The sequence below is a fragment of the Aquarana catesbeiana genome, linkage group LG04 (assembly GCF_042186555.1).
Source record: "Aquarana catesbeiana isolate 2022-GZ linkage group LG04, ASM4218655v1, whole genome shotgun sequence".
Classification (NCBI taxonomy): domain Eukaryota; kingdom Metazoa; phylum Chordata; class Amphibia; order Anura; family Ranidae; genus Aquarana; species Aquarana catesbeiana.
The window spans coordinates 135,323,095-135,350,483 of NC_133327.1; the positions used below are offsets into that span (position 1 = coordinate 135,323,095).

General features: G+C 47.0%; 1 protein-coding gene across 3 annotated transcripts in view; it reads right to left on the reverse strand.

The window, feature by feature from the left end:
- The window catches only part of SCLY (selenocysteine lyase), a 53,005-nt gene extending 28,939 nt beyond the window's left edge, over window positions 1-24,066 (reverse strand). Inside the window, exons 1-5 of one of the 3 annotated variants that reach the window (XM_073625700.1) lie at window positions 23,959-24,049; window positions 12,859-12,924; window positions 10,304-10,416; window positions 450-550; window positions 108-273 (exon numbers count right to left, since the gene is read on the reverse strand). In XM_073625700.1, the coding sequence (XP_073481801.1) occupies window positions 108-273; window positions 450-550; window positions 10,304-10,416; window positions 12,859-12,914 (436 nt within the window). In that variant the 5' untranslated portion in view covers window positions 12,915-12,924; window positions 23,959-24,049. Of the gene's footprint in view, window positions 1-107; window positions 274-449; window positions 551-10,303; window positions 10,417-12,858; window positions 12,925-23,949 lie in introns of all 3 variants that reach the window. The other 2 variants (XM_073625699.1, XM_073625701.1) reach the window with 2 other exon arrangements.
- Between the last annotated feature and the right edge of the window lie 3,323 nt (window positions 24,067-27,389).

Genomic DNA, 27,389 nt, shown 5'->3' on the forward strand with positions numbered 1-27,389 from the left:
GCCTGGAAGCAGTTTGTTGGTCCAGCAGGTGTATAGTACTGTGTTACAGGACAGGAATGGCAGAATTTGTAAGGTTACATTGGCATTAGAAGCAATTAAACAAGTACCGGCTCTGTGCGCCCTCTGCAGGTGTTGAAGAGGTAGTACAATAGAATCATGCTCCACATTGGAAGTAATGATGTGTGGCAGTGCCTTGTCCACACCGTTACTGGAACTTTCTTTGGCTCTTATATTGAATTGTTCCACAGCCGAAAATAATACCATATTGTTGGCCTAGAACAGAGATAGTTGCAGTTAGAAGTGATGAAAGAACATATTTATATGTGTTAATCTATTTCGCGCTTTTTCCTTCCCATCATTTTACATTTCTAAAATAGATAATTGTACATTTTCTGGTTGACAGAAACGTAAAAAAAAAAAAAAAAAAACATTGCTATTGCTGGACTCACTTCTGTTCCTCCAGAGGTGAAGATGATGTCTTCTGGTTTTCCTTTTACCATGCTGGCAATGTGTGCCCGGGCTTTGTCTATTAGTTGCTTGGCCATACATCCTGAAATGGAATGGATACAGGAAAACAATACCTTAGCCTCAAAGTATTACTAAACATAAAGCGGAATCTCCAACTTGGTGAGCAAAGCTCAGCTCAGCTGCAGCTGAACGAGCGCCGCCGAGAACACAGTGACTGGGCGGAGCCGAGATACACATAGCCGAGGGTTCTCGGCTCTTCTCTGCGCCGTTCACAGTCCCACCCAGTCCTGCCATTGGACCTCTGTTATGTCCATCATAGGGACTGGGCATGACTGTGAACGGCGCCGAGAAGAGCCGAGAACCCTCGGCTATGTGTATCTCGGCTCCGCCCAGTCACTGTGTTCTCGGCGGCGCTCGTTCAGCTGAACGAGCGCCGCCAAGTCCCTCCGAACTCCGTGGCGCCATATTTAAAAATACACACTAAACTTGTGTATGTCGGCGGCACTGGGGACAAGGCTGCACTGACCACTGGGGGCAAGGCTGCACTGGGGCAAAGCTGCACTGGGGCAAGGCTGCACTGACAATTCTGCACTGGGGCAAAGCTGCACTGACAAAGCTGCACTGGGGCAAAGCTGCACTGACAAGGCTGCACTGGGGCAAAGCTGCACTGACAAGGCTGCACTGGGGCAAAGCTGCACTGACAAGGCTGCACTGGACACTGGGGCAAGGCTGCACTAACAAGATGAACACTGATGAGGCTGCATTGATGGGCATTTAAATGTAAGTTTTTTTTCCTTAAACTTCCCTCCTAAAAGTTTTTTTCCTTAAAATTCCCTCCTAAACTTGGGGTGCGTGTTATACGCCGGCATGTGTTATACGCCGATAAATACGGTATTTTGCAGCTCTTCATTTGTTTTTGAAAATGAAGAAAGACAAGAAAAAACTTTTTTTGTTTCTTTTTTCAATTTTCAAAACTTTGCGACAAAAATTGAGGTCTGCAAAATACTCACTATACCTCTCAGCAAATAGCTTGGGGTGTCTACTTTCCAAAATGGGGTCATTTGGGGGGGGGTTTGTGCCACCTGGGCATTCCATGGCCTCCGAAACTATGATAGGCAGTGAAGAGTGAAATCAAAAATTTACGCCCTTAGAAAGCCTAAAGGCGGTGCTTGGTTTTCAGGGTCCCGTACGTGGCTAGGCTCCCAAAAAGTCTCACACATGTGGTATCCCCGTACTCAGGAGAAGCAACAGAATGTATTTTGGGGTGCAATTTCACATATTCCCATGGCATGTTTGAGCAATATATCATTTAGTGACAACTTTGTGCAAAAAAAAAAAAAAAAATTGTCTCTTTCCCGCAACTTGTGTCACAATATAAAATATTCCATGGACTCGACATGACTCTCAGCAAATAGCTTGGGGTATCTACTTTCCAAAATGGGGTCATTTGGGGGGGTTTTGAACTGTCCTGGCATTTTATGCACAACATTTAGAAGCTTATGTCACACATCACCCACTCTTCTAACCACTTGAAGACAAAGCCCTTTCTGACACTTTTTGTTTACATGAAAAAATTATTTTTTTTGCAAGAAAATAACTTTGAACCCCCAAACATTATATATTTTTTTAAAGCAAATGCCCTACAGATTAAAATGGTTGGTGTTTCATTTTTTTTTTTCACACAGTATTTGCGCAGCGATTTTTCAAACGCATTTTTTGGGGAAAAAACACACTTTTTTAAATTTTAATGCACTAAAACACACTATATTGCCCAAATGTTTGATGAAATAAAAAAGATAATCTTAGGCCGAGTACATGGATACCAAACATGACATGCTTTAAAATTGCGCACAAACGTGCAGTGGCGACAAACTAAATACATTTTTAAAAGCCTTTAAATGCCTTTACAGGTTACCACTTTAGATTTACAGAGGAGGTCTACTGCTAAAATTACTGCCCTCGATCTGACATTCGCGGTGACACCTCACATGCATGGTGCAATTGCTGTTTACATTTGACGCCAGACCGACGCTTGCATTCGCCTTTGCGCGAGAGCAGGGGGGGACAGGGGTGCTTTTTTTTTTTTTTTTTTTTTCTTTATTATTTTTTTGCTTTTTTATCTTATTTTTAAACTGTTCCTTTCATTTTTTTTTTAAATCATTTTATTGTTATCTCAGGGAATGTAAATATCCCCCATGATAGCAATAGGTAGTGACAGGTACTCTTTTTTGAAAAAAATTGGGTCTATTAGACCCTAGATCTCTCCTCTGCCCTCTGAGCATCTGACCACACCAAGATCGGTGTGATAAAATGCTTTCCCAATTTCCCAATGGCGCTGTTTACATCCGGCGAAATCTAAGTCATAAAATGCTCGTAACTTCTGGTTTCTTAGGCCATAGAGATGTTTGGAGCCACTCTGGTCTCTGACCAGCTCTATGGTCAGCTGGCTGATTCACCGGCTGCATTCTCAGGTTCCCTGTTGAGACAGGAGAGCCAGAGAAAAACACGGAAGACGGTGGGGGGGGGGGCATTCTCTCCCACTGCTTGTAAAAGCAGTCCAGAGGCTAATTAGCCTCTAGGATTGCTTTTACATGAAAGCCGACCGCTGGCTGAAAAGAATGATACCAAGATGATACCTAAACCTGCAGGCATCATTCTGGTATAACCACTCAAAGTCGTGAATGGCGTACCTGAAGACAAAAAAATGGTTAACAATAAAACACAGTAAACGGTAAAGTATAAAAAATTGCATACCTGAAAAGCAAACATGATAAAACATAATAACAATAAAACATTGCAGAATAGAATACAGTAAAAAAGAGCAGAACAATAGAGAGAGAATAGAGAGAGAGAGAACAATAAAACGACAACTATTTTTTTTTTATTTTATATATATATATATATATATATATATATATATATATATATATATATATATATATATATTTTTTTTTTTTTTACACTTTTTTTTGTAACTAACTTTTATAACTGTAACCAGTTCCAGGCTCGGGTCTCTCAAAATGCGATGGCATCTTGGGAGACCCTGTGAAAGTGTACCTAGTCTGTGCAATGCTGTACCCTACGCTAATACTCAACTAGTGCATGGTAGCATTCAAAACATTCACCAATGCAAAGACCAGGATTGTCAGGACAGGAGGGACAATAATAGCGGGTGTCAGGCCTATATCCGTGCTTGCTGCAGACACAACATCTTTTTTTGGGGGGGTTCGCTGGGTAGGGGTACTCGGGAGGACATAAAGAAAATGCCTCTCATGCAGCCGACTGCATGGGGATGCGAATGGGGGAAGTACGGGCGCTGCAGAAGTGGTGGGTTCCCAATTAGGATTGGCGAATGCAGCAGGAAGGGCATTATGGGCACGACGGGCCTGTGTTTGTCTTCTTGGTGGCAGCGGGACACTACTTGTGCTTGCCACCTCACCAGCTTGAACTGCATTTATGGGACTCGCCACGTCACCAAGTGTTACGGCAGTGCTGGTTTGACTACGACCGGGGTGTACTAGGCCGCTGGTGCTTGCCAGTTCACCAAAACGCTGCCAAAAAAACTGTTAGCAATCGCAGGGATCAGGCCTGACTCTGCGAACGCTGCAGTTATGCGTTTAGTGTTTTGTAAGTGACAGTGATCGATCGATACTGCACTTGGGTGGGCTGGGCCGGGCGGAGGGGCAAAATGCAGGTGCTAGCAGGTATCTGGGCTGATCCCCCTAACACTGCGTTTTTGGGCACCCTAAATTGCTGGGGACGCTAGTATAGATCTGATCGGATCAGATATTGATCCGTTCAGATACTATACCACTAAGGGAGGTGTACGGTGCGTGCGTGGGTGTTAGCGGTACTGGCGCTAATCTGACGCTGCCTGGGGCGACGCATATCACTGCCGGGCGATCAGGGGGCTAAACCTTTATTCGGTAATAAATGGCGGGTGCCCTGACACTATAAAAAATAAATGAACTAACCAGCGTCACCCGTAACAGTTATACGGTGATCAGTGGTGAAAGGGTTAACTAGGGGGCAATCAAGGGGTTAAAACATTTATTAGGTAGTATATGGGGGTCCCTGACGCTATAAAACGCGAACCTAAATATTTACGTCCCTAACTAGCGTCACCAGCGACACTAATACAGCGATCAGAAAAATTATCGCTTAGCGACACTGGCAACAGGGGGTGATCAAGGGGTTAAAACTTTATTAGGGGGGGTTAGGGGGGTATCCTAGACCTAACTGCCCTACCACAGTAACTGTCACAAACTGACACCATGCAGTAATTAGAAAAAAAAAACAAACAAAACACTGCTTGGTGTCAGTGTTCCGGGGGGGGGGGGGTGATCGGGGGTGTTTTGTGTGCCTGGCATGTTCTACTGTGAGGTGTAGTGTTTGTGCACTCACATTGATGTCTTCTCTCCTCGGCGCCGGAACGGAAAATACCGAGCCGAGGAGAGATGACATAACTTCCTTTGCTGCTGTTTAGCATACAGCAGCAAAGGAATGTTCTGATTGGCCGGCGGCGATCGCGAGGGGGGGGCCACGAACGGATGGCCTCCCCCTCACCTCCGATCGCCGGGGGACAAAAGAGGACCGCCTTGGGCACCAGGGGGGGGTCCGATCAGACCCCCCACCCACGGGAGGCGTCCGATCGGACCCCCCACCCACGGGAGGCAGATCACGTGTATGTACGTGATTCTGCCTGCCTATTCCGCCTTGCCGACGTACATCGGCGTGAGGCGGTCCTCAAGTGGTTAAAATAAGATGTTGTTTTTACCTGCTCTGTGCAACAATATTGCAAACAGTGGTCTCTTACCTGTTCTTTGGCGGTCCGTGCTTTACACTCTTCTACTTCTAAGTACCCCCTTAGTAACCCAGGTGCTATGAGGGGACCCATGCACGTGTGCTCTCGATCCAGGCTGTGTGTGTCCATAGACACATACAGTGCAAGTAAGCCATGCCCCCGCTCCCTTCTCACAGGAGTTTGACTAATAACAGCAGGAGCCAATGGCTCCCACTGCCCTCAGTGTCACATGTTAAACCAATATGAGAGAAGAGCGAGCTGCAGCCAAGGACAGTGTTGGATCAGTAAGAGGAGACAAGTAATGAATTAGGGCAAAAAAACTGTTTTCACTTTAGAACCATTTTAACCTTTAACCTGACACTAAGAATTATCTTTATTTTAACCTAAACCCTTTAATCTAACATTCAAAATATCCATTAAAATAACCTGTCAATAAATAAATATAAAATATATGGGCAGAAATGCTAGTTGCCTGACTGTTATACTGACTCTCTACCTCTAATACTGACTGACATATAACAAATATGGAGATCAGAAAAGCCAGGTAAGTCAGAACTCCCTACCTGCATATTTATTCTAGGTCAATGAGTCAAAGTTTTTAGACCAGCATGTTTCTTTAATGCCAGGTTTACCCCAGGCATGTGACTCCCCACCTATTATTTATGTCATTTTTACTTTTTTTTTTTATTGCATTCCATTTAAAACGCCGCACCTCTAAAGAGCTTTGACTAGCTGTGGTCTCTCTGTACAGCAGCCATTTTGCTTGGAGCGGTCAGCTAATTCTGAGTATTTAGACGACTTACATTTGTACGACAGCTGTAGACAAGCTTTAACTACTTTAGCAAGATTACTTTTTAAACTTTAAAGACTTCCACTTGGTGAACTACACATGTAGCAAATGTTATTGAAGATGACGAAACATGTTAATGTGATAGGCCTAAAACACCAGGCCTGTGACCTACATTAACTATGTATCAGCCTGAAAAGAAGCACAGCTTAAAGCACTGAAACACAAGAATGGTTGCCTCATCTTTATTTATGGTTTCCTGCTTTCTTTATACATCCCATTATGATTTACTTCTATTCAATTCATGCAATTAGATTGGAACTTTAAATCTAACTTAATACCTGTGCAGAAGAGCATTCTAAACATTAGTTTGAACTGAAACAAAACACAGCAACTAATATGTTAGACTGTCTATATTATACTGTCTTTTTTAATGTAATTTAAATGTAATTTTTGCTGGAATAATGCAGGCAAACATACATTTTTGTAAATATTTTCTTCTATCTTTTCATGTGACAACACTGAAGAAATAACACTTTGCTACAATGTAAAGTAGTGAGTGTACAGCTTGTATAACAGTGTCAATTTGCTATCCCCTCAAAATAACTCAACACACAGCTATTAAAAGCGGAGTTCCACACAAAAATGGAACTTCAGCTTTTCGGAACCCTCCCCCCCCTCCGGTGTCACATTTGGCACCTTTCAGGGGGGAGGGGGGTGCAGATACCTGTCTAAGACAGGTATTTGCACCCACTTCCGGCATAGACTCCCGTGGGAGTCTATGCCCTTTCTCGTCCCCACCGCGCTGTCTGCTGGGAACACACAGCTCCCAGGAGAGAGCGGGGACCACTTGGGACGCGCAGCGCGACTCGCGCATGCGGAGTAGGGAACCGGGAAGTGAAGCCGCAACGCTTCACTTCCTGATTCCCTCACCTAGGATGGCGGCGGCAGCTGCCGAAAACCGAGCGGGTTCTCGGCGTCCCCTGCCGACATCGCTGGACCCTGGGACAGGTAAGTGGCCATGTATTAAAAGTCAGCAGCTGCAGCATTTGTAGCTGCTGGCTTTTAATATTTTTTTTTTTTGGCGGTGTGGGTGAACCCCCGCTTTAATGTCTAAACCACTGGCAACAAAAGTGAGTACACCCCTAAGTGTAAATTTCCACCAGAGCTTCACAGGTTGCCACTGGAGTTCTCTTCCACTCCTCCATGACTACATCACAGAGCTGATGGATGTTAAAGACCTTGCGCTCCTCCACCTTCCGTTTGAGGATGTCCCATAGATGCTCAATAGGGTTTAGGTCTGGAGACATGCTTGGCCAGTCCATCACCTTTACCTTCAGCTTCTTTAGCAAGGCAGTGGTCGTCTTGGAGGTGTGTTTGGGGTCGTTATCATGTTGGAATACTGCACTGCGGCCCAGTCTCTGAAGGGAGGAGATCACGCTCTGCTTCAGTATGTCACAGTACATGTTGGCATTCATGATTCCCTCAATGAACTGTAGCTCCCCAGTGCCGGCAGCACTCATGCAGCCCCAGACCATGACACTCCCACCACCATGACTGTAGGCAAGACACACTTGTCTTTGTACTCCTCACCTGGTTGCAGCCACATACACTTGACACCATCTGAACCAAATAAGTTTATCTTGGTCTCATCAGGTCACAGGACATGGTTCCAGTAATCCATGTCCTTAGTCTGCTTGTCTTCAGCAAACTGTTTGCGGGCTTTCTTGTGCATCATCTTTAGAAGAGGCTTCCTTCTGGGATGACAGCCAAGCAGACCAATTTGATGCAGTGTGCGGTGTATGGTCTGAGCACTGACAGGCTGACCCCCCACCCCTTCAACCTCTGCAGCAATGCTGGCAGCACTCATATGTCTATTTCCCAAAGACAACCTCTGGATATGACGCTGAGCACGTGAACTCAACTTCTTTGGTCGACCATGGTGAGGCCTGTTCTGAGTGGAACCTGTCCTGTTAAACCGCTGTATGGTCTTGGCCACCGTTTTGCAGCTCAGTTTCGGGGTCTTGGCAACCTTCTTATAGCCTAGGCCAGTGATGGTGAACCTTGGCACCCCAGATGTTTTGGAACTACATTTCCCATGATGCTCTGGCACTCTGCAGTGTAGATGAACATCATGGGAAATGTAGTTCCAAAACATCTGGGGTGCCAAGGTTCGCCATCACTGGCCTAGGCCATCTTTATGTAGAGCAACAATTTTTCTTTTGCAGATCCTCAGATAGTTCTTTGCCATGAGGTGCCATGTTGAACTTCCAGTGACCAGTATGAAAGAGTAAGAGTGATAACACCAAATTTAACACACCTGCTTCCCATTCACACCTGAGACCTTGTAACACTAACGAATCACATGACACCAGGGAGGGAAAATGGCTAATTGGGCCCAATTTGGACATTTTCACTTAGGGGTGTACTCACTTTTGTTGCCAGTTTCTTAGACATTAATGGCTGTGTGTTGAGTTATTTTGAGGGGACAGCAAATTTACACTGTTATACAAGCTGTACACTCACTACTTTACATTGTAGCAAAGTGTTATTTCTTCATTGTCACATGAAAAGATAAAATAAAATATTTGCAAAAATGTGAGGCGTGTACTTTTTGTGAGATTCTGTAGGTGATGGGGTCAGAATTTGGCGTAAAAAACATGAAAGCATGGATCCATCCTGCCTTGTATCAACGGTTCAGGCTGGTGGTGATGTAATTGTGTGGAAGATATTTTTTGCCACACTTTGGTCCCCTTAGTACCAATTGAGCATTGTTTTAATGCCACGGTCTACCTGAGTATTGTTGCTGACCATGTCCATCCCTTTATGACTACAATGTACACACCTTCTGATGGCTACTTCCAGCAAAATAATGCACCATGTCACCAAGCTCAAATCATCTCACCACTGGTTTCTTGAACAGGACAATAAGGTCACTGTACTCCAATGGCCTCCACAGTCACCAGATCTCAATCCAATAGGGCACCTTTGGGATGTGGTGGAACGGGAGATTCACATCATGGATATGCAGCCGACAAATCTGCAGCAACTACGTGATGCTATCATGTCAATATGGACCAAAATCTCTGAGAAATGTTCCTAACACCTTGTTGAATCTATGTCACAAAGAATTAAGACAGTTCTGAAGGCAAAAGGGGGTCCAACCAAGTACTAGCAAGGTGTACTTATTAAAGTGTCTGGTGAGTGCATAGCTATACAGTAAGTCCCTTACATACAAACCTTCAAGATGCGAACTGTCAAAGAAGCAAACATGTGTTTGCACAGTTTCTTTTTCATTTACCCCAGCGTGCTGAACAAAAAAAAAAAAAACTGACAGATCGCCGTACCAACACAAGCTATGTTGGTGGAGAGATCTCCCTAGCTGTTCTATTGTGTTCTGACAAGGGAACTCCCCCCACCAGAATACACTCCACGCTCGCACCCTTTATCTGCAAGCACTGATCTTTGTTGGACTTATGAACAAGTTCCCAGATAGCAAGGATAGCATGCCCCAAATTTGTGTCAGTTTTGATTTGTAAGTCTGTTAACTTGCTGCACATTTTCACTGGCAAGTTGTACACTTGCAGGGCAAGTCTCTAGCAAAAGTAAAATTGCAGTGGTGAGTCTACAGCAAGAGCTCTGCAAGTCTACAGCATGAGAATTCAGCCACAGTGACCCCTGTGGTGGGATGACTATTGCACAACATAACTGAACCAGAACTTGCAGCAGACTTGCAGAATGTTTACAAAGAAAGTTGATCTGGAGTCATGCAATGCGGACTTGCTGCAGTTATTTTCCTACTGAATGAGCTGGTCCCCTGAGCCCTGACCCTATTGTTCCAGTTTTAGGGTGTCTCCTTTCCCTTGCAGGATTCTATAGAGCCACCCTTCTGTTTGCCCTCCCAGCTGGACTAGAGCAGACTTGCTGCTACACTACTTTGCTGTGTACATGACTGCAAACACACAGCCCCACAGCAATCCACTGCCCTGCGCCTTCCTCCCCCTTCCCAGCTAATTGAGGGACAGCAGCTTGTGCCTGCACTGTCCCTTGGTTGCCTGATACTCAGCTGTCTATCTCTTATAGGAGTTTGAAGGGCTGCTGTTAGAGGAGCTAGAAGGTGTACATGTGCCCTCAGCCTGTAGCTAAATGCCAGAGCCCCATACACCATGGCTAAATACCCAGTGTGCATGGGCCTTAGGGAAACGGTATTGGATCCACTACATGTGTAAGTCCACCAGTCTCACCTGCACTGTAGCTGCTGCTGGGATTTCCCCAGGCCTCTTGCAGAGCTTCTGTCACTGCCTTGACCACTTCTGCAGACAGAGGGGTAGTTGCATTGTAGTCCAAGTAGATCCTCCTGCAGAAAACAGGCAACAAAGCAAAACAGGAGAGAAGGAAATTAAAATAAATCAAAACCTAAAAGACTTAAAGAGTTACTAAATCCAGAACCTCCATTCACCATATCTGGTCTCCCACAGTACACAGAACATGGCAATGCAATGATTTTAGTAAATATAAACTGCTGATTTTACTGTGGTAGGTTTAGTAATACTTTAAGTTATTAAAGAGGTTGTAAACCTTGGGAAAAACAAAAACAAACCCTGCAAGACAAAGGCATATTGAGCTTGTATGCATCGCATACTACCTCATTATGAAATACTTACCTCAGAACGATGCCCTGAATCTGCATCACCACTCCGAGTACACGGCCAACATCTTCCTCCGAGGTTATTTCCAGGTTCGGGGTTCCGGCACTCTGATTGGCCGGAGCCGCGATGACATCATTCCTGCACATGCGCACAGGAGCTGCCGGTCACGGCTCGGCTACTGAAGAAAGGGCACCAGCGGCCTGTTTCTTCAGTGCACATGCGCCGATGACGTCGGCAGAAGCGCATATACTGAATATCTCCTAAACTGTGCAAGTTTAGGAGATATTCATGGTACCTACAGGTAAGCCTTCTTAAAGGCTTACCTGTAGGTAAAAGTAGTGTAACAGAGTTTACAACCACTTTAATACTGTAGCCTTGCAGTCCTGGGGTTTGGGGTTGGTGTCTGCAGTTTGGTGATGTCCAATATTACTAGGGGACAGGATAGTGGCACAAGGTTTACAAAATTGTAGTCTGTTAAAAAAAGTCTTGCCCACCCTATGCAAGGGTCAGATCACAAGAGGAGGTACATTTATATATATCATTAGGTCCATAAAGACGTGGATGGGCGAGTTTGGAGTGAAGGAACTTGACTGGCCTGCACAGACCCCTGACCTCAACCCGATAGAACACAGTTGGGAAGAATTGGAGCGGAGACTGCGAGCCAGGCCTTCTCTTCCAACATCAGTGCCTGACCTCACAAATGTGCTTCTGGAAGAATGGTCAAACATTCCCATAGACATATTCCTAAATCTTGTGGGCAGCCTTCCCAGAAGAGATGAAGCTGTTATAGCTGCAAAGGGTGGGCCAACTCAATATTGAACCCTATGCACTAAGACTGGGATGCCATTAAAGTTCATAAGCGTGTAAAGGCAGGTGTCCCAATACTGACAATATAGTGTATAATCGGTCATCGCCCGGCTATCTAGAAAACAATTTTATAGAAACAACTGTGGTAAGATTCAGCAGCATTTTCACAGTACTTCTGAGCTGCAGGATTACTTCTGCCACAGGATTATGCACTATAATATGTCCCCCTCATGTTTTAGTTTGTGAGTTAAGTGGTAGTTTGCTCAGAGAGGGGACAGTGCTGAGACCAGGGCACAGGAGGGCCTCTATCTGAAAATTCTAGTTGCTTGGATGTCTTTTCTTGTCTGCCTACTTGTTGCTCATCAGTGACTCAAAATGTTAAAGCAACACGGTAGTGTGACAGGCCAGGCTTTTGAGCATTTTAAAAATAAAAAGGTCAGCATGGCAGCCTTTATGTTTCCATGAATTATTTCAGCGGTGACAGTGTGGCGCTGGAAGGCTTAGTTCTAAGGAAAGTTTCACATAATGTGCTAGTATGCGATGCATACTAGCACATTATGCCATTGCCTGGCAGGTTGCAAAAAAAAAAAAAAAAAACGCAGCGGTTTAATACCGCTTTCAATAACAACAGCTTGTCCTTCCAATAGTAGCCATACATGCTTCGATAAATGATCTTTTTTTTCTGATTCATCTCTTCCAATCAGAATATTCAATCTACAGTCAAGAAACCTTTTTGAAAAACATGCCACACACAAGGAAGTGGATTTTAATTGATAGTTAGGATATGATTACAATTTTTGAAGTCATCAATCACATCTCTGTCTTCACCATGTAATCGAATTATCTGATCAATTAAAATACAATTGTATTCATGAACAAAGTATTTCGATGCAAAATCGTTAATTTTCCGCCCTGGCCAATCAAGTTAGGTAGGCCATACACAGTTTGAACCATTAATGGGCAGGCTGAATGTACTAAGTTGATCAATTGATCAACTTGGGTACAACCAGCTGGCGGATTTGCTATAGCCACTAGCGATAAACACTGTCTTCTCCTGGCAGGGAAGGCTTCCTGCTTCCCCCTACCCCCACCCGGGGGGGGGGGGGGGTGCAGACAATTTCCCTGCAGGAGGTATTCCCTGTCAGCACTGTCTGTGTTGATGGGGGAATCATGCAAATGACTGTCCGGCCTTAGTTTGATCGAATCTGAATGAAATTGAGAGTGAATCGATCAGAAAAGGATGTTATGGCTATTCTTTTTCCGCAGATTTCATCATTTTGATTGAATCACAGATAAACTGAACTAAAAAAAATTGAAGCATGTATGGCCACCATAAGACTCACTTTTTGGAGTGTTTTTCTGTGTCCTCCAGGGTCTTCTTTTCTTCAGTGTCTGCCATGATGTTGAGACTGTTATAGAGGAAACGTTGAATAATTAATGATAAAGATTTTTTTCACACTCTGGCTTTTTCATTAGAACTAAGTGCAAGTATGACTGAATGTCTGCTATGAGCCTAAGCAGCTGCAAGAAACGGTAAAACATGCCAAGCTGAACATATATGAGGCTTTTATTACAGAACGGTAGCTCTAGATGTATAATACTTGTAACATGCACACGGATGGCTTCACAATCACCAGAGCATTTGTTTAAATGTGATCTTTACATGTACACCACCTTAAAGCAAAAAAAAAAAAAAAAACCTCTGGTGCTCCCTCAAAGTCTTAAAAGGTAATAGGAACCCGGATATACTCTTTAGGATTATCCACTTCATACTCCCCCGGTGACCAGCCATGAAACTAAAATCACAGCTGTTTGGTCACACCGTCTGTAATGCAGACAGAGGAGAATAGCCTCTTCAGCCCCGGAAGATTTTACCCCCTTCCTGACCAGAGCACTTTTTGCAATTCGGCACTGCGTCGCTTTAACTGACAATTGCGCGGTCGTGCGACGTTGCATCCAAACAAAAATGACGTCCTTTTTTTTCCCACAAATAGAGCTTTCTTTTGATGGTATTTGATCACCTCTGCGGTTTTTATTTTTTGCGCTATAAACAAAAAAAGAGCGACAATTTAAAAAAAAAACGCAAAATTTTTTACTTTTTGCTATAATAAATATCCCCCAAAAATATATAAAAAACGATTTTTTTTCCTCAGTTTAGGCAGATATGTATTCATCTACTTATTTTTGGTAAAAAAAAATTGCAATAAGCGTATATTGATTGGTTTGCGCAAAAGTTATAGCGTCTTCAAAATAGGGGATAGATTTATGGCATTTTTATTATAAATTTTTTTTATTACTAGTAATGGCGGCGATCTGCGATTTTTATCGGGACTGCGATATTATGGCGGACACGTCGGAAACTTTTGACACATTTTTGGGACCATTGCCATTTTTATAGCGATCAGTGCTATAAAAATGCATTGATTACTGTAAAAATGTCACTGGCAGTAAATGGGGTTAACCACTAGGGGGCGATCAAGGGGTTAATGTGTTCCCTAGTGTGTGTTCTAACTGAAGGGGGGAGGGGACTGTGTAGGGGAGATGACAGATCGCTGTTCATACTCTGTATGAACAGACAAGCTCCTGTCTGTTCTCCCCTCAGAGAACCGGGGTTTACACACACAGATCCCAGTTCTCTGTGTGCCCTGAGCGATCGCGGGAGCCTGGCGGTGATTGCGACCGCTGGGAACTCGCATAGGCTCCTTGGGCGAACAGGGGGCATGTGCGCACCCCTAGTGGCCAAATCTAGAAGCAACGTAACATGATGGCAATTCGCGCAGCCGAGCCATGTTGCAGCAGTGCAACTGCGGCGGCTGGTCGGCAAGCAGATAGGCTTGACCTAAGAACCTGCCTAGACCTTTGATCACATGACTGGCCAATTGTGGGATCCCAGGGCAGTATTTTTTTCACAGCTCCTGTTCCCTTTTTAAAAGAGTGGGATGGCATGGTAGCAGAGTATCAAAATCTAATCATGCTTTTTACAGATCTCAGTGCAGCACATGTTTACTACAGTAGTTCTTAGGCATGGGCCCATAGAAAACAGCAGAATTGCACTGAGATCTGTATATAATGTTATGGGCAGCAGTTTCTATTTTTGTTATATAGCATTCACCAAAATAATCAAGCACTTGCACCAATATTCAAAGTTAATTTTTATTTTAACTGGGTGGAGCAAAAGACATGTGACGTAGGACGCAGACCGGGACATGGCGGCCATCTTACTGGTTGGAAACGCTGGTCGCTTCCATATGTCTGCTTGCTTATTCACAGCTCTTATATGAGTGTATGAGCCTTTTATATTAAATAAAATGTTTATTTGGATGCCTGCGCAATGAGCATTCCCTTCTTTTCATCCCTGTGATTGTCAATGTTGATGCCGGAGTCCGTCCATTGATTCCCTGGTTGAGTGAAGGTGGTCTCTTGAGCCCTGATATCCAATCCTGGGACGTGGATCAGTGCAATCTTGGTGAAGTGGATCTATTTTGTGCAGGAGGATCGTTGGTGTGATTTTGTTCATCGCTTATATCCCTTATATTGAGGGAAAGAGTCAGTATTATTGGGTGCTGGTGGCAGCTGTTCTATCCGTTATTCCTTGATTCATCTTGTAGTGGACTTTAATTGGATCGCTTTACAACAGCCTATTACTGCATGCTACACCTTTTTTACTCATTCATTCTTGTTGTACCCAGCAATATAGTGTTAGCTGCTATCCTATTATTATTTTATGTGGAATAGATTTGTATGTTTTATTTTAAAATGTACACCATGACCTCAGTGTGGTAAATACTGTAGTGAGAAGGACAGACAGCGAGGAGCAGCACTGCAGGAGGGGAGGAGAGGTGGATGTGTATGGAAAAGGCAGTGAGGAACAGCACTGCAGGAGGGGGAAGAGACATGGATGTGTATGGATGGGCAGGGAGGAGCATCACTGCAGGAGGAGGAGGAGAGGTAGATATGTATGGGTGGGCATGGAGGAGCAGCACTGCAGGAGGGGGAGGAGAGATGGATGTGTATGGACAGGCAGTGAGGAGCAGCACAGAGGAGGAGGAGAAGAGAAGTATGTGTATGGATGGGCAGGGAGAAGCAGCACTGCAGAAGGAGGAGAGAAGTATGTGTATGGATGGGCATGAAGGAGCAGCACTGTAGGAGGAGGAGAGAAGTATGTGTATGGATGGGCAGGGAGGAGCAGCACTACAGACGGAGGAGGAGAGAAGTATGTGTATGGATGGGCAGGGAGGAGTAACACTGCAGACAGAGAAGGAGAGAAGTATGTGTATGGATGGGCAGGGAGGAGTAGCACTACAGACGGAGAAGGAGAGAAGTATGTGTATGGATGGGCAGGGAGGAGTAGCACTGCAGACGGAGGAGGAGAGAAGTATGTGTATGGATGGGCAGGGAGGAGCGGCACTACAGACGGAGGAGGAAAGAAGTATGTGTATGGATGGGCAGGGAGGAGTAGCACTGCAGACGGAGGAGGAGAGAAGTATGTGTATGGATGGGCAGGGAGGAGTAGCACTGCAGACGGAGAAGGAGAGAAGTATGTGTATGGATGGGCAGGGAGGAGTAGCACTGCAGACGGAGAAGGAGAGAAGTATGTGTATGGATGGGCAGGGAGGAGTAGCACTGCAGACGGAGAAGGAGAGAAGTATGTGTATGGATGGGCAGGGAGGAGTAGCACTGCAGGAGGAGGAGAGAAGTATGTGTATGGATGGGCAAGGAGGAGTAGCACTGCAGACGGAGGAGGAGAGAAGTATGTGTATGGATGGGCAGGGAGGAATAGCACTGCAGACGGAGGAGGAGAAAAGTATGTGTATGGATGGGCAGGGAGGAGTAGCACTGCAGGAGGAGGAGAGAAGTATGTGTATGGATGGGCAGGGAGGAGTAGCACTGCAGGAAGAGAAGGAGAGAAGTATGTGTATGGATGGGCAGAGGAGTAGCACTGCAGGAAGAGGAGGAGAGAAGTATGTGTATGGATGGGCAGGGAGGAGTAGCACTGCAGACGGAGGAGGAGAGAAGTATGTGTATGGATGGGCAGGGAGGAGTAGCACTGCAGACGGAGGAGGAGAGAAGTATGTGTATGGATGGGCAGGGAGGAGTAGCACTGCAGACGGAGGAGGAGAGAAGTATGTGTATGGATGGGCAGGGAGGAGCAGCACTACAGACGGAGGAGGAGAGAAGTATGTGTATGGATGGGCAGGGAGGAGTAGCACTACAGACTGAGGAGGAGAGAAGTATGTGTATGGATGGGCAGGGAGGAGTAGCACTGCAGACGGAGAAGGAGAGAAGTATGTGTATGGATGGGCAGGGAGGAGTAGCACTGCAGGAAGAGGAGGAGAGAAGTATGTGTATGGATGGGCAGGGAGGAGTAGCACTGCAGACGGAGGAGGAGAGAAGTATGTGTATGGATGGGCAGGGAGGAGCAGCACTGCAGAAGGAGGAGAGAAGTATGTGTATGGATGGGCATGAAGGAGCAGCACTGCAGGAGGAGGAGGAGAGAAGTATGTGTATGGATGGGCAGGGAGGAGCAGCACTACAGACGGAGGAGGAGAGAAGTATGTGTATGGATGGGCAGGGAAGAGTAGCACTGCAGGAGGAGGAGGAGAGAAGTATGTGTATGGATGGGCAGGGAGGAGTAGCACTGCAGGAGGAGGAGGAGAGAAGTATGTGTATGGATGGGCAGGGAGGAGTAGCACTGCAGACGGAGGAGGAGAGAAGTATGTGTATGGATGGGCAGGGAGGAGCGGCACTACAGACGGAGGAGGAAAGAAGTATGTGTATGGATGGGCAGGGAGGAGTAGCACTGCAGACGGAGGAGGAGAGAAGTATGTGTATGGATGGGCAGGGAGGAGTAGCACTGCAGACGGAGAAGGAGAGAAGTATGTGTATGGATGGGCAGGGAGGAGTAGCACTGCAGGAGGAGGAGAGAAGTATGTGTATGGATGGGCAAGGAGGAGTAGCACTGCAGACGGAGGAGGAGAGAAGTATGTGTATGGATGGGCAGGGAGGAATAGCACTGCAGACGGAGGAGGAGAAAAGTATGTGTATGGATGGGCAGGGAGGAGTAGCACTGCAGGAGGAGGAGAGAAGTATGTGTATGGATGGGCAGGGAGGAGTAGCACTGCAGGAAGAGAAGGAGAGAAGTATGTGTATGGATGGGCAGAGGAGTAGCACTGCAGGAAGAGGAGGAGAGAAGTATGTGTATGGATGGGCAGGGAGGAGTAGCACTGCAGACGGAGGAGGAGAGAAGTATGTGTATGGATGGGCAGGGAGGAGTAGCACTGCAGACGGAGGAGGAGAGAAGTATGTGTATGGATGGGCAGGGAGGAGTAGCACTGCAGACGGAGGAGGAGAGAAGTATGTGTATGGATGGGCAGGGAGGAGCAGCACTACAGACGGAGGAGGAGAGAAGTATGTGTATGGATGGGCAGGGAGGAGTAGCACTACAGACTGAGGAGGAGAGAAGTATGTGTATGGATGGGCAGGGAGGAGTAGCACTGCAGACGGAGAAGGAGAGAAGTATGTGTATGGATGGGCAGGGAGGAGTAGCACTGCAGGAAGAGGAGGAGAGAAGTATGTGTATGGATGGGCAGGGAGGAGTAGCACTGCAGGAAGAGGAGGAGAGAAGTATGTGTATGGATGGGCAGGGAGGAGTAGGACTGCAGACGGAGGAGGAGAGAAGTATATGTATGGATGGGCAGGGAGGAGTAGCACTGCAGACGGAGGAAGAGAGAAGTATGTGTATGGATGGGCAGGGAGGAGCAGCACTACAGACGGAGGAGGAGAGAAGTATGTGTATGGATGGGCAGGGAGGAGTAGCACTACAGACTGAGGAGGAGAGAAGTATGTGTATGGATGGGCAGGTAGGAGTAGCACTGCAGACGGAGAAGGAGAGAAGTATGTGTATGGATGGGCAGGGAGGAGTAGCACTGCAGGAGGAGGAGAGAAGTATGTGTATAGATGGGCAAGGAGGAGTAGCACTGCAGACGGAGGAGGAGAGAAGTATGTGTATGGATGGGCAGGGAGGAGTAGCACTGCAGGAGGAGGAGAGAAGTATGTGTATGGATGAGCAGGGAGGAGTCGCACTGCAGACGGAGGAGAGAAGTATGTGTATGGATGGGCAGGGAGGAGTAGCACTGCAGACGGAGGAGGAGAGAAGTATGTGTATGGATGGGCAGGGAGGAGTAGCACTGCAGACGGAGGAAGAGAGAAGTATGTGTATGGATGGGCAGGGAGGAGTAGCACTGCAGGAAGAGGAGGAGAGAAGTATGTGTATGGATGGGCAGGGAGGAGTAGCACTGCAGGAAGAGGAGGAGAGAAGTATGTGTATGGATGGGCAGGGAGGAGTAGCACTGCAGACGGAGGAGGAGAGAAGTATGTGTATGGATGGGCAGGGAGGAGTAGCACTGCAGACGGAGGAGGAGAGAAGTATGTGTATGGATAGGCAGGGAGGAGTCGCACTGCAGACGGAGGAGAGAAGTATGTGTATGGATGGGCAGGGAGGAGTAGCACTGCAGACAGAGGAGGAGAGAAGTATGTGTATGGATGGGCAGGGAGGAGTAGCACTGCAGACGGAGGAGGAGAGAAGTATGTGTATGGATGGGCAGGGAGGAGTAGCACTGCAGGAGGAGGAGGAGAGAAGTATGTGTATGGATGGGCAGGGAGGAGTAGCACTGCAGACGGAGGAGGAGAGAAGTATGTGTATGGATGGGCAGGGAAGAGTAGCACTGCAGGAGGAGGAGGAGGAGAGAAGTATGTGTATGGATGGGCAGGGAGGAGTAGCACTGCAGGAGGAGGAGGAGAGAAGTATGTGTATGGATGGGCAGGGAAGAGTAGCACTGCAGGAGGAGGAGGAGAGAAGTATGTGTATGGATGGGCAGGGAGGAGTAGCACTGCAGGAGGAGGAGGAGAGAAGTATGTGTATGGATGGGCAGGGAGGAGTAGCACTGCAGGAGGAGGAGGAGAGAAGTATGTGTATGGATGGGCAGGGAGGAGTCGCACTGCAGACGGAGGAGGAGAGAAGTATGTGTATGGATGGGCAGGGAGGAGTAGCACTGCAGACGGAGGAGGAGAGAAGTATGTGTATGGATGGGCAGGGAGGAGTAGCACTGCAGACGGAGGAGGAGAGAAGTATGTGTATGGATAGGCAGGGAGGAGTCGCACTGCAGACGGAGGAGAGAAGTATGTGTATGGATGGGCAGGGAGGAGTAGCACTGCAGACGGAGGAGGAGAGAAGTATGTGTATGGATGGGCAGGGAGGAGTAGCACTGCAGACGGAGGAGGAGAGAAGTATGTGTATGGATGGGCAGGGAGGAGTAGCACTGCAGGAGGAGGAGGAGAGAAGTATGTGTATGGATGGGCAGGGAGGAGTAGCACTGCAGACGGAGGAGGAGAGAAGTATGTGTATGGATGGGCAGGGAGGAGTAGCACTGCAGACGGAGGAGGAGAGAAGTATGTGCATGGATGGGCAGGGAAGAGTAGCACTGCAGGAGGAGGAGGAGAGAAGTATGTGTATGGATGGGCAGGGAGGAGTAGCACTGCAGGAGGAGGAGGAGAGAAGTATGTGTATGGATGGGCAGGGAGGAGTAGCACTGCAGACGGAGGAGGAGAGAAGTATGTGTATGGATGGGCAGGGAGGAGTAGCACTGCAGACGGAGGAGGAGAGAAGTATGTGTATGGATGGGCAGGGAGGAGTAGCACTGCAGGAGGAGGAGGAGAGAAGTATGTGTATGGATGGGCAGGGAGGAGTAGCACTGCAGGAGGAGGAGGAGAGAAGTATGTGTATGGATGGGCAGGGAGGAGTAGCACTGCAGGAGGAGGAGGAGAGAAGTATGTGTATGGATGGGCAGGGAGGAGTAGCACTACAGACTGAGGAGGAGAGAAGTATGTGTATGGATGGGCAGGTAGGAGTAGCACTGCAGACGGAGAAGGAGAGAAGTATGTGTATGGATGGGCAGGGAGGAGTAGCACTGCAGGAGGAGGAGAGAAGTATGTGTATAGATGGGCAAGGAGGAGTAGCACTGCAGACGGAGGAGGAGAGAAGTATGTGTATGGATGGGCAGGGAGGAGTAGCACTGCAGGAGGAGGAGAGAAGTATGTGTATGGATGAGCAGGGAGGAGTCGCACTGCAGACGGAGGAGAGAAGTATGTGTATGGATGGGCAGGGAGGAGTAGCACTGCAGACGGAGGAGGAGAGAAGTATGTGTATGGATGGGCAGGGAGGAGTAGCACTGCAGACGGAGGAAGAGAGAAGTATGTGTATGGATGGGCAGGGAGGAGTAGCACTGCAGGAAGAGGAGGAGAGAAGTATGTGTATGGATGGGCAGGGAGGAGTAGCACTGCAGGAAGAGGAGGAGAGAAGTATGTGTATGGATGGGCAGGGAGGAGCAGCACTGCAGACGGAGGAGGAGAGAAGTATGTGTATGGATGGGCAGGGAGGAGTAGCACTGCAGACGGAGGAGGAGAGAAGTATGTGTATGGATAGGCAGGGAGGAGTCGCACTGCAGACGGAGGAGAGAAGTATGTGTATGGATGGGCAGGGAGGAGTAGCACTGCAGACAGAGGAGGAGAGAAGTATGTGTATGGATGGGCAGGGAGGAGTAGCACTGCAGACGGAGGAGGAGAGAAGTATGTGTATGGATGGGCAGGGAGGAGTAGCACTGCAGGAGGAGGAGGAGAGAAGTATGTGTATGGATGGGCAGGGAGGAGTAGCACTGCAGACGGAGGAGGAGAGAAGTATGTGTATGGATGGGCAGGGAGGAGTAGCACTGCAGACGGAGGAGGAGAGAAGTATGTGTATGGATGGGCAGGGAAGAGTAGCACTGCAGGAGGAGGAAGAGAGAAGTATGTGTATGGATGGGCAGGGAGGAGTAGCACTGCAGGAGGAGGAGGAGAGAAGTATGTGTATGGATGGGCAGGGAAGAGTAGCACTGCAGGAGGAGGAGGAGAGAAGTATGTGTATGGATGGGCAGGGAGGAGTAGCACTGCAGGAGGAGGAGGAGAGAAGTATGTGTATGGATGGGCAGGGAGGAGTAGCACTGCAGGAGGAGGAGGAGAGAAGTATGTGTATGGATGGGCAGGGAGGAGTCGCACTGCAGACGGAGGAGGAGAGAAGTATGTGTATGGATGGGCAGGGAGGAGTAGCACTGCAGACGGAGGAGGAGAGAAGTATGTGTATGGATGGGCAGGGAGGAGTAGCACTGCAGACGGAGGAGGAGAGAAGTATGTGTATGGATGGGCAGGGAGGAGTAGCACTGCAGACGGAGGAGGAGAGAAGTATGTGTATGGATGGGCAGGGAGGAGTAGCACTGCAGACGGAGGAGGAGAGAAGTATGTGTATGGATGGGCAGGGAGGAGTAGCACTGCAGGAGGAGGAGGAGAGAAGTATGTGTATGGATGGGCAGGGAGGAGTAGCACTGCAGACGGAGGAGGAGAGAAGTATGTGTATGGATGGGCAGGGAGGAGTACCACTGCAGACGGAGGAGGAGAGAAGTATGTGTATGGATGGGCAGGGAAGAGTAGCACTGCAGGAGGAGGAGGAGAGAAGTATGTGTATGGATGGGCAGGGAGGAGTAGCACTGCAGGAGGAGGAGGAGAGAAGTATGTGTATGGATGGGCAGGGAGGAGTAGCACTGCAGACGGAGGAGGAGAGAAGTATGTGTATGGATGGGCAGGGAGGAGTAGCACTGCAGACGGAGGAGGAGAGAAGTATGTGTATGGATGGGCAGGGAGGAGTAGCACTGCAGGAGGAGGAGGAGAGAAGTATGTGTATGGATGGGCAGGGAGGAGTAGCACTGCAGACGGAGGAGGAGAGAAGTATGTGTATGGATGGGCAGGGAGGAGTAGCACTGCAGACGGAGGAGGAGAGAAGTATGTGTATGGATGGGCAGGGAGGAGTAGCACTGCAGGAGGAGGAGGAGAGAAGTATGTGTATGGATGGGCAGGGAGGAGTAGCACTGCAGGAGGAGGAGGAGAGAAGTATGTGTATGGATGGGCAGGGAGGAGTAGCACTGCAGGAGGAGGAGGAGAGAAGTATGTGTATGGATGGGCAGGGAGGAGTAGCACTGCAGGAGGAGGAGGAGAGAAGTATGTGTATGGATGGGCAGGGAGGAGTAGCACTGCAGGAGGAGGAGGAGAGAAGTATGTGTATGGATGGGCAGGGAGGAGTAGCACTGCAGACGGAGGAGAGAAGTATGTGTATGGATGGGCAGGGAGGAGTAGCACTGCAGGAGGAGGAGGAGAGAAGTATGTGTATGGATGGGCAGGGAAGAGTAGCACTGCAGGAGGAGGAGGAGAGAAGTATGTGTATGGATGGGCAGGGAGGAGTAGCACTGCAGACGGAGGATGTGTATGGACGGACAGCACACCATTATCATGCAACAAATAAACGGATTGTGATGCAGCAATTTAATTTGGCAGTAAAGCACTAAATAGTAATAATAATAGAAATAAGCACAGTCCTCTCTGTGTGCCAATCTTTGTTTATTCCCCGATTGTTTGTGTTATATTTATTGACTGATGCAGACATCCCAACCGGCAAAAACTCATTTCAGGGAGGTGGCGCTTCGTGGGCAGTGGACAGTGTTGGCAGGGCAGGGGAGAGTGGTGTCAGTAGTTTTTTACTCTTTTACACTTTTTCCCCTGACATCTCTTGAGACAGACAAGAAGACTGAGGACACAGATTCCCCAGTCCCTTTCTCAGCACTAAAGATGAATGAACAGGCGACAGAGGCTCTTGTTCCTTCATAAACTGAGCAGAGTAAACACAGGTTGCTCTGCTCACTGTGTCCAATTCCTGACAGTCCCCCTGGGGTATGAGGGGGGGCAGAGGACAGGAGAGCCGGAGAACGGGGGGGGGGGGACACGGAGGGGTCCGGGGGGAGGAGCACACAGAATAGCTGGGAATGCTCGGGTGCAGCGGGAGGGACAGCTGTGATCACCAATCTCCTTTTTAGCTGACAGCCGTGGGAGGGAGAGAAGGAGAAGCGGTTGTCAGCTAATAATTGATACAAAGGAGATCGGTGATCACAGCTGTTCCCCGCCGCACCGATCGCGAGGCGCTTGCGGGTGTGCGGGAGACTTGGGATGTCTGCTGATGATTTCAGATAACAGGACATTGATATAGATGAGTATGCTGTGCAAACTGTTGGCGCTATATAAATCCTGTATAACAATAATAAGCGGAGCACAAAGGAGGTCCAGGAAGTCCTCCAGCTATCAGCAGTAAATCTCATCTCTAGGATCACAGCGCTTTCATACATTGGGGTAACCACTAGGTGGCGCCATAAACCCGTGTACAGCTGTTTTCCCCAGGCGGCTGTCGCCTTACTATATCGCACCGACACATTACAGGTACCGCCCGCTGTTTCTTGGGGAATTTACAGGCGGGTGACTGGAGAACAGCAATTACCCTTCACTGAATCACATTCCTCTCCTACCTCACTTACACGTGCACACGGAGAACGTCAGGAGGGAAAAGACCATAGATAAGGAAGAGGAGACTCTAGATAACTCTGGCAAACCATAGAGTAGAGATAGAGCGCCCTCAGTCATGTGACTTGGAAAGTGTAACGTAGGAAAAGCTGAGTCAGTGGAAGCCGCTTCCGGGTTCAGTGTACAAAGTCTAGGGGAGGGATTTATCTCGGGCTGGTTCTGGTTTTCTGAATATCTTGATATTTCGCCTAAAGAACGTCCCTGGTTTAATTATCCTGATTCTCAATAAAACTCCTGTATGTGTCTGGTGCGTTCAGTCAGTATGCAATGTGAGACCAGCAGGGGGCAGCATAGAGCCGTATGTCTGAGCTGTGCTCTCCATAGATTTCTCTATCAGTCAGTGTGTAATTGGAGACCAGCAGGGGGCAGCATAGAGCCGTGTATCTGATTTCTCTATCAGTCAGCAGGGTTCAATGGGCACAAGCACCGAGGACAGGAAACCCAGTGCAGATGAATATGGAATCTATATTGTAAGATCTGGTGGGCATAAACACAACATCATCTATTATAATCTATCAATTTGAAAAAAAAGATTGTGTCAAGTTAATAAGTGCCAAATAAACTGGGCTTAAAAGTTTTGAGATATGAAGACATATAGTAGCAAATATTGTGGGGAGGCCATATAAACTCTTTAGAGTTAGCCCTGGTTCACACTGGTGCAGATTTTAAATCGCACTATTTCAAAGCCACATCAGTGCGATTTGCACCGCCGATTTCATTGCGGCTTGCAACTTCATTTAACAGAACTTATGCAAGTCGCTATTAAATTGGAAAAAAGTAAGGCAGGAACCGTTTTCATAATCGCTGCGACAGTCACAGTGATATGACAGCAATGGGGTGCGACTTGTCATGCGATTCGGACCTGTCAAATCACATGACAAATTGCAAATTGGTGTGAATGAGGGCTTAAAGTGGACCTAAAGACAAAAAGTTAGGCATCGGCAGGTTTTATTTGCAGAAGCAACATAAAGGGGTTCATTTACTTTAGCGCCAGGAAGTACTGGGCACTATGGCAAATAATAGCGCCCATTTTAGCCAAATAAAATTTCCACAGGCGTATGTGCGAATGAAAAAAAGCACCATTAGCGACGAACATACGTTAGTAAATTTTAAATCAGCGTTAATTAGCGCTTCCGCGTATATGCAAATGCCAATTCCCACTAAGTTGTTATATAGCACTGCACTGTAACCATGATCCATGTATGTGAAAGAAACATTTTTATGTGAGATGTGCTCTACCTCGTGTGCATCTATTGATGTATATTGCAATTAGTATTCCTAGTTTTTTTCCTTCTTTTGCTAACGAATGCAGTTATGAATGATTATTACATAGTAATGTCTGCTATTCTGTAAAGTTACATGTATTAAACATTTAGGTTACCTATTTGTTGTATGTTGTTTTTTATTTTTTACTTTAGTTGACTATAAAGCGGTAATTATTTATGTTCATTCTTTAATCATACTACACTATTATGCAGGTCTTGTACTTAGCACAATTTCTTAGTGGTCTGCTCAGATGTCTCCACAGCACTCATGGTACAAGTTCAAATACAAGCCAACCTACCATCCACCAGCTGTGTTTATTTTTTCAGTGCACAAGCGAATTAAAATAAACAAACAAAGAAATGTAATCTGCCCGTTATCTAGTGTGTGATGTTTGGAATTTCACACCATAATAGTATTGAATACTTACATATCATTGCATGCATTTGAAGAGTTAATACAATAGAATCAGCCAAATTAAAGTGCATTGTCTAATTGGCATTCACCTATTTTCAGCATATGCTGCTTTGGTTAATTGTCATTTGCCTTTTTTTCACCAATTACAATTTTTTAGTGTCTCTCTGTGGGATTTGAACCCATGAGTCCTTCAAAACCTGGGCTTTATCAAGGTAGAAGCGCTGACCGCTAGCCTATTGGGTGTAGCACAACCATACATAGAAAATACATTTACTAGTGTTTGATGTTTCTTCTCCCCAAGCTGTCTCTCCTGCCGCAGCCATCTTCTCCCGCTGATGTGTTCTTCCGTGCAGCCAGTTACCCGCTAATAAAAATAAAGCAGAGACACCACACAGAGGAAGAAGACCGCCACCGAAGAAGAGCAGCTTTTTTTTTATTAGCGGGTAACCGGCGGTGTGGAAGAACACAGCAGATAGAGAAGACAGCGGCGACAGGAGAGACGGCTCTGGGAGAATACAGCTCGGGGAGAAGATGGAGGAGGGAGAGACAGCGTCTGGAGAACACGGCTCAGGGAAGAAGACAGCTCAGAGCTATTTTACAATAAAGGACTTGTAAAAAAATCAATAGCCGGTTTTTGACATTTCACTGCTTTTTTTGGTGAACGGGTAGGGGTACGATGTACCCCATACCTATTCACATAGGGGGGCAGGATCTGGGAGCCCCCTTGTTAAAGGGGGCTTCCAGATTCTGATAAACCCCCTGGCCACAGACCGACAACCACCGACCAAGGTTGTCGGGAAGAGGCCCTTGTCCCCATCAACATGGGGACAAGGTGCTTTGGGGCATGTGGCCTGGTACGGTTCAGAAAGGGGAGGGTGCTCACTCGCTCCCCCCCATCCTGACCTGCATGCTTGGATAAGGGTCTGGTATGTATTTTGGGGGGGCCCCAAATCAATTTTATTGTACATTTTGGTGTGGGGTTCCGCTTAAAGTCCTTGGGGGGTGGGACCCTACGACATTTTTTTCCTTGAATTTTGGAATTCAATACCATAATATTATTGAATAAGTACATACCATTGCATGCATTTGAAGAGTTAAAATATGAAATAACCAAACTGATGTGCATTGGCTAATTATGCTGCTAAGTACAATGCACACTTCCAGGAGGTGATGCTATCAGTGGGATTTGAACTCATGGCTTGAATCTTTGGGGGCAGCAGGCATACTGCTATGCTACAGAGCTAAGCACATACCTACAGCAAAAATACATATGTTTGATTCTATACAATAATGTTTTGCATTTCAGGCATTAATATTATAGTAACAAACATGCTCATGCCGATGTGGCATTGGCTAATAGGCATTCGCCTCTTTTCAGCATATGCTGCTGAGTCTAATGCAAGCTTACAGTAGGTGATACCTTCTGTGTGATTTTCAGCCATTTGAGCACAATTATATTGAGAACATACGTTTACTAGTGTTTGATGGTGGGACTACTTTATATTCTAGGTATAATAGTACTCAGGGAAAGGCGCACAACTTTCCCACGATTTTGCGTCAGTAATTTTGCTGCGATTCCAGGGAATGCCTGTGTAAACTTGAGGTCTATGGACCTCAACTCGCATGAAAGTCAGACCAAAGTAGTACAGGGACTACGTTGAAGTTGTTGTGACTTGAAGTCGCACAGATATGAATGGTACACATT